The following is an 18,350-nucleotide window of genomic DNA, read 5'->3' as shown; positions in this document are numbered from 1 at the left end:
CTCAGTAAGAAATGTTTCTAGAAATATGCAATAAAGAGCAATCTTTGGAGCTATAATACTTAACATTTTTATCAGTGATCTACAGAAAAAATAATATTGCTGCCAATTACAGAGTTAGAAAAGTCATTAACAGGACGATTATCAATAGTGTAACAAAACAGATGTATGTTGCACATACTGTCAGATAGCCAGAAGTAAGGTTATATATCCAGGAACAAGGAATCTAAACACCACCTAAAATTTTATCTTGGGAACGAGTAGCTAATGAGAAATTTGGGACATGGGAAATAATTAGTTGAAAATTAATTCATACCATGAAAGGATCAAACCAGTTAAAGGATTCTTGGAGGCTCCATCAAGGAGATGAAGGTACCTATTGCTTCTTTCTGCATTTGGCACTGACAAGACCAGCATTGAATCAGCATTCATTTATCTATTAGCTGGGTCCACACTGATAGATCTTCATCTAATCTTAGCAATTAAAGGATAAAACAGCCTTTTTAATTGTAACTCTGTATACTTATTTCCCTAAAGGACTCTCTAAATTCCTTTAGGAATTTCCAAGTGAGGCACTCAGTTAATTGTTTGATTTGGGGAATAATTGCTGTATCAGTCACTGGTGGAAACATGATCTACATTTTTTTCCAAATATTAAACACCTATAGTTTGCTTAAAAAAAAAAAAAAATCAATTACAATACTTAAATTATCATCTAAGTACTTCAAACATTTTAATCAAATGAGTATATGCATCTTTTTTTTCTACTGACATCTGGGCACCCATTTGTTGTCAATTCAGTAAAGGATATATGTACAGAATTCATAAATTCATATCTATAATACAAACTTTTAAATTTTCCCTTTACACAGGGAACAGAGCAGTGAATTTTTTTCACAATCTTGCTAGACTGAGCATACAGGATACAGGCAAGTAATAGGCAACGCCACCAGCTACTTCAGGCAGCTGCAAAGGTATAAAAAACAACAATTTTGTGCAGACTATTTATTTCTATATTTGCACCAAAGAATTTTACTTCTCTTTTAGCCTCCCCTCCTCCCACCTTGGAGGGAGTTATAAGTTACTTACCTTGAGGTGCTATGTGAAGAGAATCCTTCAACTTGCGGTCAGGGACAAATTTCCACTGAAAGACAGAATGATCAGCTCCTCCAATGGAAACAACCCACTGGTGATCGTGCGACCATCTGACATTTGTCACATGAGCAGAATGACCAAGATATTTTTTAAACTTTGCTCCTAGAACAAGAATAAAAATCTCTTTCAATATATGTGGAAAAAAAAGTTTCTGAAGCACCTCAGGAAAACATATCAAGGAACACATACAAAAAGTAATAGTTTAATTAAGATATTCCAATTACTAGTGATATTTTAATTAACAGTGGCAATCTCATGCAGTATTCCCAAATTTTAATCTGTCTTTAAGACAAATTGTTAAATTTGGATTCCAGGGTATATCATCTTTAACAAGTCAACACAAAGAGAGAAGACGTATGATAGTGCTGTATGAGGTGTACTAAAGCAATACTTTTTTAAAATTTTATTGCATTTGCTTTGTTTTATCTTTGCAAACCAAAATTTCGCCAAAAACCAAACCAAAACTAAACTATTTTTAAAAATAAAATATATGTAAAACTTCTGGCTGTCCTATTCAAAATGCAAATAAAATACTGTTACTATTACAGTTGTCAATACACCAGCCTATTACTGTTTATGAGCTTTGAGCTCAAACTAAACTTCTAAGAATAAATATTGGCCATTGATATAATTTTCAAAAACCCAGTTTTCTAAAACCTTTTTCTTGAATAACCAAAATTCAAAAATTTATGTTTATAATTAACTTAGAATTAACTGAAGAACTTAAAGGTACTACCTTTTCTTAGACATGGGTATCGAAAGAGCTTTACTATTCCATAATCATCAGCTGTAACCATAACTTGCCCAATAAAATTTGCATCCACAGAATTTATATCATTTATATCTGAATATTTGGGCCAGATCCCATTAACTTCAAGGCCAGAAACACAGGTCCATGAGGCCCACTGAATGCCTTTTAATTCTTCCTTGTTTGTTACTTCTTTTCCACCTAAAAAAAAAAATATTAAAGAGCTATTTTTCCAATATTCACTTAAGCAATTTTAAAGAATGTAAAATTTTTTAAAATTTTCCAGAATCAAATCCAAGTGAGACAGAATTAAAAACTATCTTCCAAAACTGTCCTGATCTAATATTCTCTATTATGACCAACAGTATCAGTAGTAAGGCTTCTCAAGACTACTTAAAAGAGCATAGCTTTGGTACTTTACAGTTTCTATTATTTCTTGATACCTGTTTGAGGCTGTGTTATTTTTATATGTTTATCAAAAATACACGTAGCCACTCTAAGATAAAGTTGTTGCTGAACTATTCTAGAAACCTGGATTATTTAGAGCAAAAACTGAAGAACGCATTTAGATCTAGCCACTGTAAATTACTGAAAATACCAATTTTACGCTTAGATCCTTGTTACATTATTTCACATCAGCTCTATCTGTAATAAGATTGTTCCAATCCCACAAAGTTGCATGTAGGAGCTTAAGAACTGAGTCAGACCAAAGGCCCATTTAATAAATACTGTGTCTTGAGGAATGACCAGAAGCAAAGTGCAGGAGCAACAAAAGAACAATGCAAGCGAATGTAAAAGTTGTGAGTCAGATTCATCGCACAACGGCAGAACCTGAGCAGGACACTGCCAATAATTCACCCCTCAGTCTTCAGTGGTAACAAAACTGAGGGCATCTGGGCTGGTTTTTTTCCTGTTTTCTTATTTTTAATAGGATTCTGACTAGTGGGAGAGGATGGGATGGAATGTAGGGGAGCAGCCTCAGGTATTGTAAGGAGGTAAGTTTTCAACAGAGGGTTAGGGCAAGGGAGAACGCAAGTGGACTGGAATAAACAGAGGAAAGAACAGCCATAGAGAAAAGATAAAGCAAAATGGCAAATAAATTAAAAAGGAAAATGTAAAACAAAACAACAAACCAACACAAACCACAAAAAACCTAACAATTCACGCTCGAGGAAAAGTTTAACTATTATATACCCCTCCAAAAACTGGAAAGGAACTCAGGTGCCCTGTCTGAAGATCCTTCAGCTCTGATGAAATAACTACACCCTTTGACAAGGTTTACCCTGTAATCTCTTTCGATCACTAATCCGTGTAAACGATGACTACTAGTACTGGTTATATCCATGACTAAGTCTTACAGATCTTGTATTAGGCAACTGTAAGTTCCTTACTCATTTATAGTGGAATTTCAAGTGTTATATGACGCCCATCATTATTTTAAAATATTTAGGAGATTCCTCTAACTTCACTGACTGCTAAACTTTTTTCATAAACAAGCTTCCACTATCTCACATTCTAATATATCAAAGAACTCCAGGCTGAAAGCCGCCTATGTAATTCAGAATTGCTCATCCTCTGTGTATGTATTTGTTACAGCCTAATTAAATTCTCACTTACTATCTTTTCTCACATATCTTCTGTCTCATTCAGTGCACAAAACCAGAAACATCAAATGAATTAGATGCTTCAGCAAAGAGAGTCACAAAAAGCTCCATGGAACTATGAATAATCTACAGTGCAAAGCATAAATATTATATAAGAAATTAAGGGACAATATACTAAGTGGTGATGATAATAAATAAATACTTATTACAAATACAATGAGCGGGAAAAATATAGAATGATATTATGTAAAGAGTGCATACACACAGAAGAAACAAGTGAAACCTTGTGACAAACACTGCCCTTGACATACTGTAATCAGGACTACTTAAATGCGAAGCTTTAAGATACATGTAATATGTACATATGTCCTCTGCAGAGGGAATTGTCATGGTGAAAAATGTTTCAAGATTATGGGACAGTTGAGCCAAGTTTTCAAGACAGTGTTGTCTTGAAAAATATTTACAATTACAGGGTTGTCACAAACTTTGAATCAGAAAACTATATTTGAATATTACGTAATATACTAATTTTCTTTAATAGTCCCCTATCATAAAAGAGGAAAGACACATACGAACTTGTGTTATCAGCAGACTACCCTGCTAAATTTCATGGTGGCATTTTTATTCATTTTGAAGGTTGCATGATAGAATCATGTATGTAATGCAGCTTAAATATTTCTTTTGTTTCCAGTGAGTAATTCCTAACATTCTGGCATCCTTATATCAGGTACTCTTATTTTCTCTACAGTTACCTAATGCCATTAGACTTCCAAATTCATTTGCATCCTGATTTTTTCTATCTGCAGATATTTCTCCCTGTAAAAGCTCTTTTAAGTTAAATTCCTCAGTTCTGCTGCAAACACAGTTCTAGAAAGCCAGATGACTCTTCCGAGATGCAACATATTGATTTTTCCACACATTTTAAAAACCATACGGTGCAAGCAAATGATAATCTATTTAATACCTAAGCTCAATAAATACAAAGCTATTAAGCTGTTGCAAAACTGAATTTGAATGCAGTATTATTCTTTGTCTAAAAAAGTGGGAGCAAAGATTTATTTTTGAGAAATAAATTATAAGCCAGCATCTCTACCATGAAAAGATGCACTATAAAGAAAAGTAAACATATAAGGATAAAAATATTTAAGTAGCTTTGCCAGAAAATGCTATACTTACTCAAATATAGCAAATATTTATAGAAACTTAGAAAAAAAATATCTCTATAACCCAGTGCTTTGAACCAGGATCTATATTTGGCTGTTTTTATGGAACTACTATACATTCTTTCTGTATTAAGTAACAAATCTCATACAGGCAACTCAGAATCTTACTTGGCATCCTGTAAAAAAGTCTCTTCCCGTTGCCATCATTGGTCTGTAAGTATTTACTGTCCGAAGACCAATCCATATGGGTGATGAAACTCAAAGATCCAATACATTCTCCAACTTTCTTGTATCGCTGAACAACACCATATATATCCACAGAGCTGTCATTGGAACCAACAGCTAGGAAATTCCCATCTGGTGAATATTTCAGTTCATGAATAGCTTCTTTCCTGTCTTTGATATGAACAACCTCAGTCATATCTCTGTAGTATGAAAGAAAGCATGTCATAAGTATAGAAGAGCCTTATCATACTGTCAAGTTCCCAGCTTTAAAAAATGGACAAAACTGTGAAATGATGAAGTGGACTTTATATCCTATGTGCAAACACAACACTGCTATGTTTAAGACTTGCGTAGGGCTCCATGGCAAAAAAAAAGAGAAGGGAATAGTGACAGAAAAAGGTGCTGCACTGGGCTGAGGGAAAGCAAACAAAAGGAATGTTCAAGTTGGGTCCACAAAAAAAATTAATCGGGTAGATTACCATATCTTTATTCACTCAGGGAAGAAAACTTCACTGACATGAGACACAGATCTCATTTTCCTTTTAAAACTGTGGGATCACGGCCACAAGGAGCACTGGTTTTGCATGCGTGACGTGCTCACAGCAGCATTCCAACACATGGAAACAATTTAGGAAGCAATGAAAACTTGTTTCTTAATAATTCAAGAACAATTAATAAAGCTAAAACCTAAAGTCAAACAATTCCTAGAACACTCTGCAAATAGACCAATATACTTTTTCAAATATGTTATTATGGAACAACATGAACACATGTAGCACACATATTTTAAAAAGATCAGTAATTTAAAACAGAAATCCAAGTGTCTCCTCATGTATGATCACTACAGTGTCAATATACAACAATTTATAAAAGCAATTGTATAATATGCTTGAAAGAGTTAATGAAGTATTTCTTTTTAATTTTTGTAACATACCTAACTCGAAGCACAGTGAAAGAGCCATCCTTCATTCCAAGAGCAAGATGAATTCCATCGGTACTAACTGCAGCACAGCGAATGGGTTCCTCCATATTGCACCGGGCAATCAGAGCATGGTCTATTAAACTCCAAATTCTAAAATAAAGTAACAATTACAAATGTAAGGAGCAGTTTGTAGCTGTGTCATAGATAGCACAAAGCCTGTAGTTTCTGCATAATGCTGGATGTGGTAGTGTCCTATTTTAAAATAATTTTCCACATGGAAAATCTAGGACAAAAGTCTGAATTTTGCATACAGCAAAGAATATTCTTATATCTAAAACAGCAAGAAAATTCCTAATGAGAAAATGCAGAGGCAGATTAATTTTATTTGACTTTCTGAATATAAAATGAATGACAACATATGACCATACTTTTAAACCACTCTGTGAAAATTCCACTATTTTCTTACTCATTTTAGCCAAGAACATTAAAGAACAGTTAAAGACTTTGCCCAGTAAATATATCCTTTCTTATTAACGAGTCATTAGTCATAACTCCTTACATGCAACTAGATATTATAACATGTAAGGTTTTACTACAGGACACATTACAAGATCTATCATTTACAAGATGCATCTGGAATTCTAGAACATCGTTTCAATAATCATAATTCAACTACTGTTTTGCTTAACCACGTTACACTTAAGGTATTTAACAAAAATGCCAATGCATTTAATTACTTAGAAAGAAGAGAAAATGTGTTTTTCACAAAAAAAAGATAAACTTGTAAAAGGAAGTAATTTACTGCGTTTTCTCAGAATATAGATTCTATTTAATATGCGTGCATTAAGTTTCATGAAACTTCCAAACTAAATGTTAATTCTCAGCATGTGAAAAAGTGAATATGGTACAAGGAAAAATCGTAAGTTTTTATTACAAATTTTTCATTGTATCCTGTGAATGCCTTATGTAACTCCTGAAAAAGAAACATTACAGGATACTTGTGTATGAGTGTTTTATGTTAGGTTAAATGAAATTTGTTCAAATTATGTACATTTCATTTTTGTGAAATATACATTTCCACTATATTTTATTACTATAGAGCAATAATTTCATGCATAACTTAACTGGTTCAGAAGCACTTCAATGCCATGTTTTAATACCTTTAAAATGCATACATTTCAATTAGGTTATCTACCAAATGAGCTGTTTGTATAAAACTCTATGCAGTTAAACAACCAAGATTTAACCTGACTGATCGATCATCACTTCCAGTCATTGCTAGCGGTTTTGTAGGATGGACAGCCAAAGCCCACAGCTCTCCTTCACAGTGCCCCTGCATTATCAGGAAAGGCTTATTACGCTCATGCACCACAATTTCAAAAATTTCACTGTCTTGTGTCCCGACGAGTATATGGTCTCCTCTCCAGCAAACGCTTCTTACAGACAGACCTGTAGAAGAGATTGTTACTTAGAGATACAACCACAGAATTTGTGAAACAAAGGTAACATAGCATGTGACAAAACATAAGAGCAAGAAAACATCAAGAAGTATCCATATACCTTCTCTTATTCCTGTATTTACTCCTTTTATCTATTCCATATAACACATACTGCCCTTGGAACATTAAGTTTTCCATCTTAGTATTACAAAAATTCTGAAATAAAACATGAGCCTTATTTTAATAAAGGACATGTAGTCAATTCTTGTATTACAAGATCTCTAGCAGAGAAAGATAATACTGATGTTTGTATCTAAAATAACACATTTAGAATACTTCCATTTCAACTAAGGTAGAAGACAATCTAAATTACAGTTTTTAATCAAACCATGGACCTTATTAGTACTAGCTAGATGAACCTAAATTATATGTGCCAGAAGCATCAGCAGAACATGCATTATACGTAAGACAATCAAAGAGCCCAGTTCTCCCCGGCTTATTTCTGAGATGCTCCCCCTAAAGCAAATCTCTGTAACATCTTCATAGTATCTGGAATTATTTTTCCCCCTTAACAGTAAGCTTCCAGGCTTGCAGCGGAGGCGAGCACTCACAGGCTGCACTTGTTTGTAAATAAGGTTGGGAATAACAAAATGCAAGTTAGGACAGCTGTACACCGAGAACCCAGTCATAGGTGCCCAATTTTAGGAATACGCAGCTTTGAAAAAAAGGGTGATAGTCCAACTCAATTTTGCCAATTTCAGGTATAGATAACCAGAAGGTAGCAATGCCTAACTTAATTCAATTTGCCTAAACACTGATTGTGGAGAGTAGGTGAAGAACGATCTTTGAAAAACTACTCTGGATTAACATGTGAGACAAAAATGAGAGAAAGGAATATTGTAATGGTATGAGTTGATGTGCTTCTGAAAATATTTTTAACAATGTAGAGGGGAAAAAAGAGCCTTATGTTAATTAATTTACATTGGAAAGAAAACTGCAAGACTCAGAAACAGTGAATGGGTGGGTTAGCAGGCCAGTCTGGTGCATCTGCACTGATGTTTTAATTCTGACAAAACTAGCTTTCAAAGCAAAGCTCCTGATCATGTCTACTTACCATGCTCTGCAGTACAAGATAGCTTTCAAATGTGCAAACAAGACTCCCTCCATATGAAACAGAACTGAAAGATCCACTCAGTGCACTCCAACTGCAATACAATGTTCACTGAGGCAGAGTAGAGCTAATGCCTCTCAAACACCCCTCAAAATGCATATATATTGTGCTACTCTAACACTCCACACAAACTGTTTTGCTTTACAGATTTGTTCCTATTGTGCTGCACTGGTGAATGTAACCACCTTACCATTCACTACAATCTGGACATTACATGGCTGTATTGTCCACAGTCATTAAAAAAATAAAGAAACAAACAATGAGAATCTTTGACGAAGGATGATTAAGACATCTGTCTTAATAATTCGGAACTTATTACAGTAGAGGGAGATATTTTGAAAAACAATTTGACTACTTGGAGATATATCTAGAGTCAATTAATTGCTCTGCGAGCCGTTCACAGGGATACAGAACTTGACTTTGTGTTCACAGATAAAATTACCAAAAGGTGAGGTATAGCAGCAGCACAAAATGCAATTAAAAAAACAAGCAGAAGGACAGGTCATAAAGGCAATCCTCAAAAGGATACAATAAGAAAAAAAGACTGAAGGGAAAAAACTGAATTTATTAAGGACAGGATATTTAAAAAGCTATTAGCTCTGTCACGGGCATTTGACAAGTCAAAAAGATGAGGATGGAGTTCACGTAAGTGATCAAGAACTGAAAGAGTTCATGGCAAGAGTCTGTTCCACTGAAAGAAAAGGAGACAATCTGGAGTGGAGAACAAGTTTGAAAGAATGAGCCACAGCTTTCAACTACACACAACAGAGCTGACAAACAGCAGCTGAGTATATTTAGATTTTAAACAGAGTCAGTATACGGCAGGGTATTTAAAATGAAACATATTCCATCTTGTTGCAGTATTTCACAATCTTGGTGGGAATGCCAAGTCAATTACAGCATACAAAGATTTAACTTGTAATCAGTTATTTATTGGTCTGAATATCTGAGTGCCATCAGACATTCTACCACATTGTCAAATTCTTGGCAATATATTAGATAATAACAGAGTGGGGGCAAAGAAAACCAAATGCCAACCAAAAAGCAAAATTATAACTGACATTAGTGCTTCAGTATACGTTGTATACTTTTCCTGAATCACTACAGCAATTAGAACATTGAAAAACATGCTATAGACTGCTAGATGTAAAATTTTGGCATGACAAATTGTAACTGAAGTCATAGGTATACGTAAGCAACATTCTAAATACTACGAAACTGTAGATTGCTTCCAAGTGTTTTTTATGAAAATTTGAATATCTAGCAAATGCAGTTTCTGTACGTGGCTGTTCTACGTTGTAGATCTCACTAAGTTCTCTTAAAGCATTACTGTTCCCTGTTAAAAACTGCTGTGCTATAGAAAAGATGGGCATTTTATTAAATCTCTGCATCTACAACTTCCTAGTATGCTTTACAGTAACTTTGAAGGACTACGTGACCTTCATACTAGTGGGCATGATCAAATTTCTCTTCTAGCAAATAGTACACAGTAACATATATGAAACAACCTTTTTGGTCTTTTGATATCTTTTCTTGTTCAAAACACTGGTATATTTCCTACCTTATTGGTCTATCAAAAGTGACAAACTTTTTACCTTTATATCCCTGGTCTGTTTCCCTGAGATCAATCACAGTAATTGGTTTAAAATTTAAGTCCCACAAGCGAACGCAGCCATCCCTGCCACCAGTGGCAAACCCCTCTTCGCATGCATTCATGCTGAAAATTCCTGCCTAAAGAGAGAAGAAAGTTAATTTTAACAATACACGCAGTTTAGAGGCACCAATATGGAAAACGGACCTCTTGTCCATGCTGGTATCAACTGTCTTCCTACCTGTTACGCTGTTGAAAATAGCATAAAAATACGCAACTAATAAAAGCTTTAAATACGGAAGAGCCAGAAATGGAAACAAAACGAGCAGAATTCACAGTCAGTGACAAACAGTAAGATGAGAGAATTTCTGCAATACTGCTTTCATCCTGGTGATGATGATGATCGCAGTGATGCTGCTTCTTATCCCTAGAAAGAGTTGAGTGTCATATCCTCTTGCCTTGGGGCCTGGTCCAGCTCTCACAAATGTCAGCAGGAAGATGTCCACTGATCTCCACGAAGCCTTTGTGGCTATTACTCAGCTTCCAGGCAAAAAACATCTGGGATTTTTATTTTTACATTTTAAGCCAAGAAAGATTGATCTAAAATTTGTTTAGATGCAAAACATAAGAAAAACAGTGATCACTTTACACCATTTTTAAATGCATAACATAAGCTCTTATTTTAAAGGTGGACATCAGAAAACACATCAGGACATCAGTGGACATCAGGAAGAAATTCTTTACTGTGAGGGTGGTGAGGCGGTGGAACAGGTTGCCCAGGGAGATTGTGGATGCCCCATCCCTGGAAGTGTTCAAGGCCAGGCTGGATGGGGCTTTCTTTGATCAGCCTGGTCTAGTGGGAGGTGTCCCTGCCCAGGGCAGGGGGTTGGAACTGGGTGATCTTTAAGGTCCCTTCCAACCCAAACCATTCTGTGATTCTGTGAAAACAAAACCCAACACATTTTCTTTAACTCACTTGATGCATGTTTTCTTCAGGATAACAATCTATTATTAAAATAAATACAATGCATCCACATAGCCACTATACTCGATGCAAACATGATACATTATCTAAATAGCATACGGACTTTTTTTTTTTTAAAGTACTCACACAACTCACTGATAACTCTTCTTATTTTCAGAAGTACTTCACACATTGCAGTAAGCAAAGCTACTGAATCTTTGGCTAGTAAGTCTATGAGAAGTTAAAAAAAATTGTTCTATATATATTGAAAATATTTAATATTCAACTATTAAAAAAAAATATAAAAAAAGAAAACAGGAGAGCATTAAAAATGAGGGAAGGGAAAAATCTGTCCAAAAGAAGGCAGAAAGCCAATAACCGCCATAGATCTTCTATACTATTATTCTGAAATTTCAGTTTTGTAAATAAGTAAATGTAAAGTTCCAATAGTTTCTTTGGTTGGGGGTCTGGATTTTACACTAAGGAAGCACATTAACCCCAAAAGCGAAAGCAATTTGCAAAGGAGAGATGGGCTTTTGGGGGAAAATAAAACTTACAGAACAAGTTAGCATCCGGTGTGGTGGCTTCTGAAAATTCAAAAAGGTACTCATGACTATTCTCTCCTACCAAGCTGTTTTTAATTCTTAAATTATAACTAAGGAAAATATTATAATGGTCTGATCATAATGAAATATGGACTGTGTTTGCTTCTCTAGCGTCAGGTAATAAGGATATAATTTTTCAAGTTGAAAAAAAAAAAAACCTCAGTTTTCACCAAAAAAGCATATTATTACTAGAATGTCAAATGGAAATCAAAATTGAAAGATTAGGATGACAGAACTCAAATCTTTTGATGCGTCATGTCCATCCTCAGGATAGATACTTTTAAGACAAGCCATATTTTCAGTAGTACATGCCCAAATAGAAATGGAGTGGAATTTTTAAGTCATAAGCAGATTAGAAGGCTAACTCCCATTATCTCTAACGTCCTGAAAATCCTCTTTCTGTTTCTTTAGGAGCCTAGAGATTTTTGAAAATAAAACCCAAACTGTATTTGTTTCTCTGTGTCTGTGCATCTGTCTGTCTGTTTTATTGCATTAACCTTTTAGTGCCATTGAGCAAATAAAAGGCTAGAGGAATTTTGGCTCATTTTGTACCACATAGTGAATTCTGCCCAAGTTCTGGCATATTTACATCTTTTAAAGCTCTATTTGGAATGCAACCTTCATAACACAATTATTCTCTTTTCTCTAATAAAGTCCTTCCAAAAATCCATGATTTAATTAGTCAGTATTAAAAAAAGAATCAGACATTTGGAGATGTGGGAAGCTGGCTGAATGTTATGAAGATAAGATCAAGTGGATCCAGGATTAATCTGTTTTCCATTTCACAGAATATCCTTATCTTGAAAAGGACATACTGGTTGCCAAGGAGATTTGGCAGATGTGCTTGCTCAATCTCTTGAAATGCAACAGGACATTCTTGTTTCAGTCTATGTGCCAGTGGAATAGAAGAATTAGATGAAAACTAGAAAAAAGGTCCCTTATTAATGGGAACTGTAAGTACCTAATGGAAGCAGCCGAGTTTAGCTACTCTTCATTTGATTGTTAGGCACACACTTAATGGGGAAAAGACAGATTCTTTACTCTGGTAGCTTGGCCAATCATAATTCTTCTGCTAAGTATTTCCTTTTAGAAACTGTCAAGATTGTTAATGCAAAACAACTTTGGATCTGCTTTTTTTTTATTATTATTTATTTATTTCTCTTAATCCTTCAGCCTGAAATTGGCATTAACATAATTTGATTCTTGGTGGTCAATAACCTTCTAGCAGTAATGAGAGGCAAACAATTGCATTGACTTTGTTTGATCCCATTGAATAATGTGAACGACAAAGATTGATTGTGCTCCTGAATCAAAATAAAAGGTGTAGATCAAAGTCTTCCATCTTAAAAGTTACAAAGTTTGACAAACAGACTGCGTGCTTCTGTAACAAATTTTTCATTACACTTCCTAATGAACGGGAAAATTGTGGAAATAACATCTCAAGCTGATCAGCAGGTTTCTCAGAATGCAGAGTATTTCCTGTTTTTTCCAATACAACCAGCTGATATCACATCTGTGTTCCCCCAAATTCGAAAGAAGAGTTGAATGAGAATAAACAAAGAAATAAAAGCTCAGATCTACCAGAAATGATAGTTGAAAGCTATAGTACAAAAAGAACTTGACAAAGATAGTCTCTATTGCATGAATACTTTGCTACTGCTTGTATGTAAGAAGCTTCCAGTAGTGAACTAGTCTGAGGTTTTCTGTTGCTGCTGGACCTATCTTGCCCCTAATGGACAAAAATCAAGTGCTAATTTATCTAAATGCAGTTGTTTATACAAAATCCACCACACTAACTCTGACTATGCAATTCCTAAAACACATGACTGCAGTTAGCTATAATTAGGACCAAGCTTGAAAGATCATACGGAAACTTCAGAAGCAACTGGCTACTACTGAGCAATATGGAGAACAGAGACATTATACCAGTTCAACAAGAATTCCAGTGCCTCCTTTTTACTCCTAGATACAATTCAGGACATAGAGGCTAACATGTAAAGCAACACATATGTTGGGCACTTACGCTAAGATATTGCCTCTCCTGATTTACACTGCACAGAAAGGAAATGGACTGCAACCATTTAAGGTTGGCGTCAGTAAATTTACAGTGGAGAGCCACTACTGTGAAATTTAAACTTCCTATCTAGCAAATCACCCATAAAACAGTCAAAAAACGGACATATCACTATTAAAAAAAATAATAAAATTGTTACCTATACACCTCTCATCGTCTGAAGTAAGCAGACGGTTACCTTCCAAATCCATGACTGGTCTAAGCAGTAGGAGAAAAATACTGCACCACTTAATGTGTTGGTATATGACACCAGCTTAAAACCATTCATTTAAGTTCATGATATTGTTTCCATCTATATTTAATTAGTATTCAGCCAACTGACATAGGCGTGCAATAGTTTTAACAGCGTGCCTGTTATTTAACCTCAAGCCTGTTATTTAACCTCAGTTTCTGACATCAATCCACACAACTTCAGTGTGTACCTCTGAAAGACTATCTCAAAATAAATTATTCAGCTGCTGAGGAAGCATCTTATGTGCATTTACTAGGCAAGGCAACAGCATAGCACCCAAGAATCTTTAAAACATATGGTGCTTTTAAATAAGCATACTATTTTGTTTTAGTACCTGAGTAACATCTTGTATATACATCTTCATAGTCATGGACCACCTTGAATTTAGAACATGGAAGATGATGAAATAAATACAAGAATCTATAGTCTGTTCTTTGCACTGGTACAAAAATGAGACATCTTATAGAAGTTGTTGGTTTTTAATCAAGGTATATATTAACTTTCCAGAATCAGATGCACTTTCTACAAATAACCTCCTGAAGTACTACCAGCGCCAATGAACTTAACATACGCTTTCGTGTTGCTCTGTTTCCTTTCTCCCTATTAAAACTTCCATTATTAGTAGTATTATTTAGCAAACCTAGAATCTGGGTTTCCCATTGCCATCTGCTGTTCCCTGCGCATGAACTCTGTGCCTTTACTCTTGACCCCTGCTTGTTTCCATCTTTTCATTCCAACTTCTATATTAAGTGAACTCTCCACTCCTCTTCCAACTAATTCTCCAGTCATCCCAACCTAATTGTTCCAACTTTTTGTTTCTACTCAAACTCGGATAGGAAATCTGCTGGAAATTCTTCTTTCTTCTGTCTACAGTACTTAGTACTGATGTGACAGAAGACAGAGAATCTGTCTTAGCTGTGAATTCTTATTTTGCTTGCTAGTGTTAAAGTTGCTATCTGTTTCCTCAGTTGTTTATACTGGGACAGCATGGTTTATTTTTCATATTGAATTACTTTTAAAATAAAAAAAATCTCTTTTCAACTAGCGTAACTGTAACAAAGATACCCAACCTTTGAAAAGAACCCGTTTTCTCTATTAATGGAGACCACTGCCAGATGGATGGACTATATCCCCACATCACTCACGTGCTTTAGAAAATGTTTTCCTGGGTCTCAGACACCTACTGTTTATGTTGCAAGAAAGAAACACATGGTACTTTATGCAAATAATGAGACATGTTTTCCTTGAATAAATTTTCAGTTTAATTCAAGCCTGTTGAGGAGTAATGATGCAGGATATTAGAGGCACGCAGGGAGGACAATTCCAATACTAGCATACTGAATGGAAATTTGTAGCAATTCCCTACTATGCACACACTGTGCTTGTAACAAGATATGCACATCACAAATGTTATCATTTACACTTGCATTTGTTTTTAAAAGAATGGACGAGAAGGACATGATTTATAAAATTAAGTGCAAAATAACTGTAAAATATAATGATAATAGTTTAGTATGTATGAAGAGGCACTCTTATTCCAAGCTATACTTTGTTTTTAGAATAGCCTAACAATATTATCCTTTAAGGTAATATTTTATTGAAAAAAAAGTTTCATTTTGTTGGACAGTAAGCTTCCAAAAGAGATTTTATTGTCCCCCCCCCCAGAAATCGGTGAGATTTGTAGTGACTCTAATCTCTTGTAGAAATGAATTCCAAAGACTAGTGCCTCTACTTAATTTTCAGTACTGCAAAGTACAATTCCACTGAGCCTAAAGGACAGAGCCAAAAATAGAAGGCTAGACGAGACCTACTCCAAGGTCACCTGAGCTCCAGCCACTGACACTACTGAAGATAAGGAGCAGAGCACTTCAAATTTGATCTTGTAGTCACCAAAGAACTGACACGGCACATAAAGTAATGGAGCAACAGGCTCTCATCATCCTATGTTTATCAGTTGGGTCATTTCACACTGAAACAGCTGAGAAGCACTGCATTATTTTGAGCAATCAACTGCTGCAATTTTAAATACTCCACATAACAAATATGTGAATATACAGGACAGGTGTCTCCTATAGCACCAAACAGGATGGGAGGGTATTTTCCTGATCAGTTTTGGATAGGAGACAAAGTGCACTCTTTCCTATGTGAATTCAGGTCTGCATATGTAATATAATAATTTTAAGAATTTCATTTCACTAACTTCAACATCAAAAAGCGAACGTCCATGTCACCTTAGGAAAACATAGAATACAATAGAACACTACTGAACACTAAATATAAACACTAAAACTAGGTATGAAAGTATAGAGTAAGAATGAGGGAATATTTGAAGGCTAAAATACCTCCTCGTACTTCCTGGCTTGTAATTTGGGCCTTCTTGAATATATTTAATATTTCTATAGATGCATACAGGAGGGTATGTGTCTGTGTGTGTGTATATATATATTTTTTTAATATACATACACTTATATGTATATAAAGAAATCTCAAATGCAAAATATAGCCTAAGGTATGTTTCCCACACTTATGTTCTTCATAACTTTTTTTTTTGTTCATGATCAGATACACTATCATTATACAGCTGGCTGCATAAGCAGTCCAATCACTTTTAAATTATTAGCTAATACAACAAGTTGCAACTGTCCTGAATGTACATTTCTAAACTATCAATAAACCAAGAGTCTCCTTACTGCAGCCTGACGGCAGCCTCTCCCACATATATATCATTCATCACGTTTTGGCCCCTCCGTTCTACCTGATCAAATCATAGAGTGGTTTTAATACTTCAGTTACATACATCATCCCGTCCAGTCCAATACTGCCAGGTAAAACAAATGCATTCTTACAAGAAAGTATAATTAACTGTTACTGATTTTTACCTCAAATTTTGAGGCCGCAATATAGGAACTCACATGCTTGTATTTTCACACTATTTTAAATTGTTATTAAGGAAACTTCAAATATTATCTAGAAAGTACAATGCTTTCCAAAATGAAAGTTAACCTTCGATCAGCAAATAACATAGCTTTGAAAAATTACCTTAGCTGTTTCATGCCTCATAGGTTAAAACAACCAGAAATTGATGGGCTTTGTTTTTAAACTGATACTTGGACAAGTTAGAAGTTGAATCTGGCATTATTTCACCACATATGACTTAGTACCAGGAGAGGAAATGAGGACTCTGATAGTTTGGCAAGCACAAATTAGACTGCAAACCATTACGCTTTTTTTTGCTGCCTGCTTTAATCACAAAACCATATGCTTCGAACGAATATGGAAAATATGATGAAAATTTACATAGCAAAAATATAATTACTTCACAGTTGCATTAAACATTTCGATTAAAAGGAAAAGAAAATCTACCAAGCACTTTTGAAAAATTTTATTAATCTTTCACTGATAGGCCTTCAATTTTCAAAGCCGTATACTGTTCTAAAAAGCTGAATGAATACAGTAAAAGGCAGCAACACAGGACAAGGATGAGTGATTGAGTCAAGCTAAAATGACTAAACACATGTGTCTACAAACAAGCCAGGTGTTTGGGAACACATTACAGTTCATCGAATCAATGGACTCGAGAGAGCTCTCAGACACCACCAGCTAGGAGGACTCACTTCACAGCATGACAGAAGAGCTGATGTTGGGGGAAAACACTGGAGAGCTTCTAGTCCACATTTTGAGTATCTCCAAATGGACAGAGATGTGGATGGAGACTCCACAACCTCTCTGGGGACCTGATTCTTCGTTTCAACATCAATTGCCTATCGGAGTCCAGGCCTTCTGAGATGCTTTTGGACTAATCAGACATCCACAAAAGAAAGTCAGGTAAAGCAGATCCATATTCTTTGGGGAAGGCAGCTATACACTCAACTCCGGTATAGAAAACATCACTATATATACCCATGCATAGGTAACTGAACAGAGTAATACATGTCTACTTAAGGGTAAGCTTAAAACGCATTCCAGGCTCTATTAATTAGTGACTAAGTGCACCAGCAATGATAATGGGAGACAGCACATAAACAGACACCTAAATGTATTTCTCAGTCTAGCATGCACTTCCTACCATAACAGCAATCTTACGCAATAGAAAGGAGAGGAAAAAAATATGAATATTAGACATACCGAGTCTCTATCATTGAAATTGTTTAGGAACACCAGCTGATCTTGCAGTGCCCTTTCCAGCTCTCCAGAAATCTATTTAACATTTTATATTAATTTAAAGAGATATACTTACAGCATGTGCTCCCTGTATTGTCCGTACAAGGTTGATTCCTTTCCATACATATATATCTCCATTCAGGGCACCAGAATACGTCACTTCATCCCTTGCACAGGCTAGGCACAATATAGTTTGGAGATCACCAGTTTTGCCAAAAACACCACGTTTTGGTGTCAACGAATTGCCACACAAGCTCCAGAACTGCAACATAAAGCGATTTATAAAGATGGATATTTCA

The 18,350-nt window shown here is 35.3% G+C and overlaps 1 protein-coding gene across 2 annotated transcripts in view; it reads right to left on the bottom strand.

Annotated features, from left to right (window-relative positions):
- EML5 (EMAP like 5) overlaps nt 1-18,350 on the bottom strand; it is a 104,575-nt gene that overhangs the window by 58,147 nt on the left and 28,078 nt on the right. For both annotated transcript variants that reach the window (XM_063333484.1, XM_063333485.1), the window contains exons 5-11: nt 18,128-18,313; nt 10,020-10,155; nt 7,062-7,263; nt 5,827-5,964; nt 4,836-5,092; nt 1,889-2,101; nt 1,087-1,254 (exon numbers count right to left, since the gene is read on the bottom strand). In XM_063333484.1, the coding sequence (XP_063189554.1) occupies nt 1,087-1,254; nt 1,889-2,101; nt 4,836-5,092; nt 5,827-5,964; nt 7,062-7,263; nt 10,020-10,155; nt 18,128-18,313 (1,300 nt within the window). The remainder of the gene's footprint in view (nt 1-1,086; nt 1,255-1,888; nt 2,102-4,835; nt 5,093-5,826; nt 5,965-7,061; nt 7,264-10,019; nt 10,156-18,127; nt 18,314-18,350) is intronic.

The sequence above is a fragment of the Chroicocephalus ridibundus genome, chromosome 4, assembly GCF_963924245.1.
Source record: "Chroicocephalus ridibundus chromosome 4, bChrRid1.1, whole genome shotgun sequence".
Taxonomy (NCBI): domain Eukaryota; kingdom Metazoa; phylum Chordata; class Aves; order Charadriiformes; family Laridae; genus Chroicocephalus; species Chroicocephalus ridibundus.
This window is presented reverse-complemented; position numbering and strand designations above follow the sequence as displayed.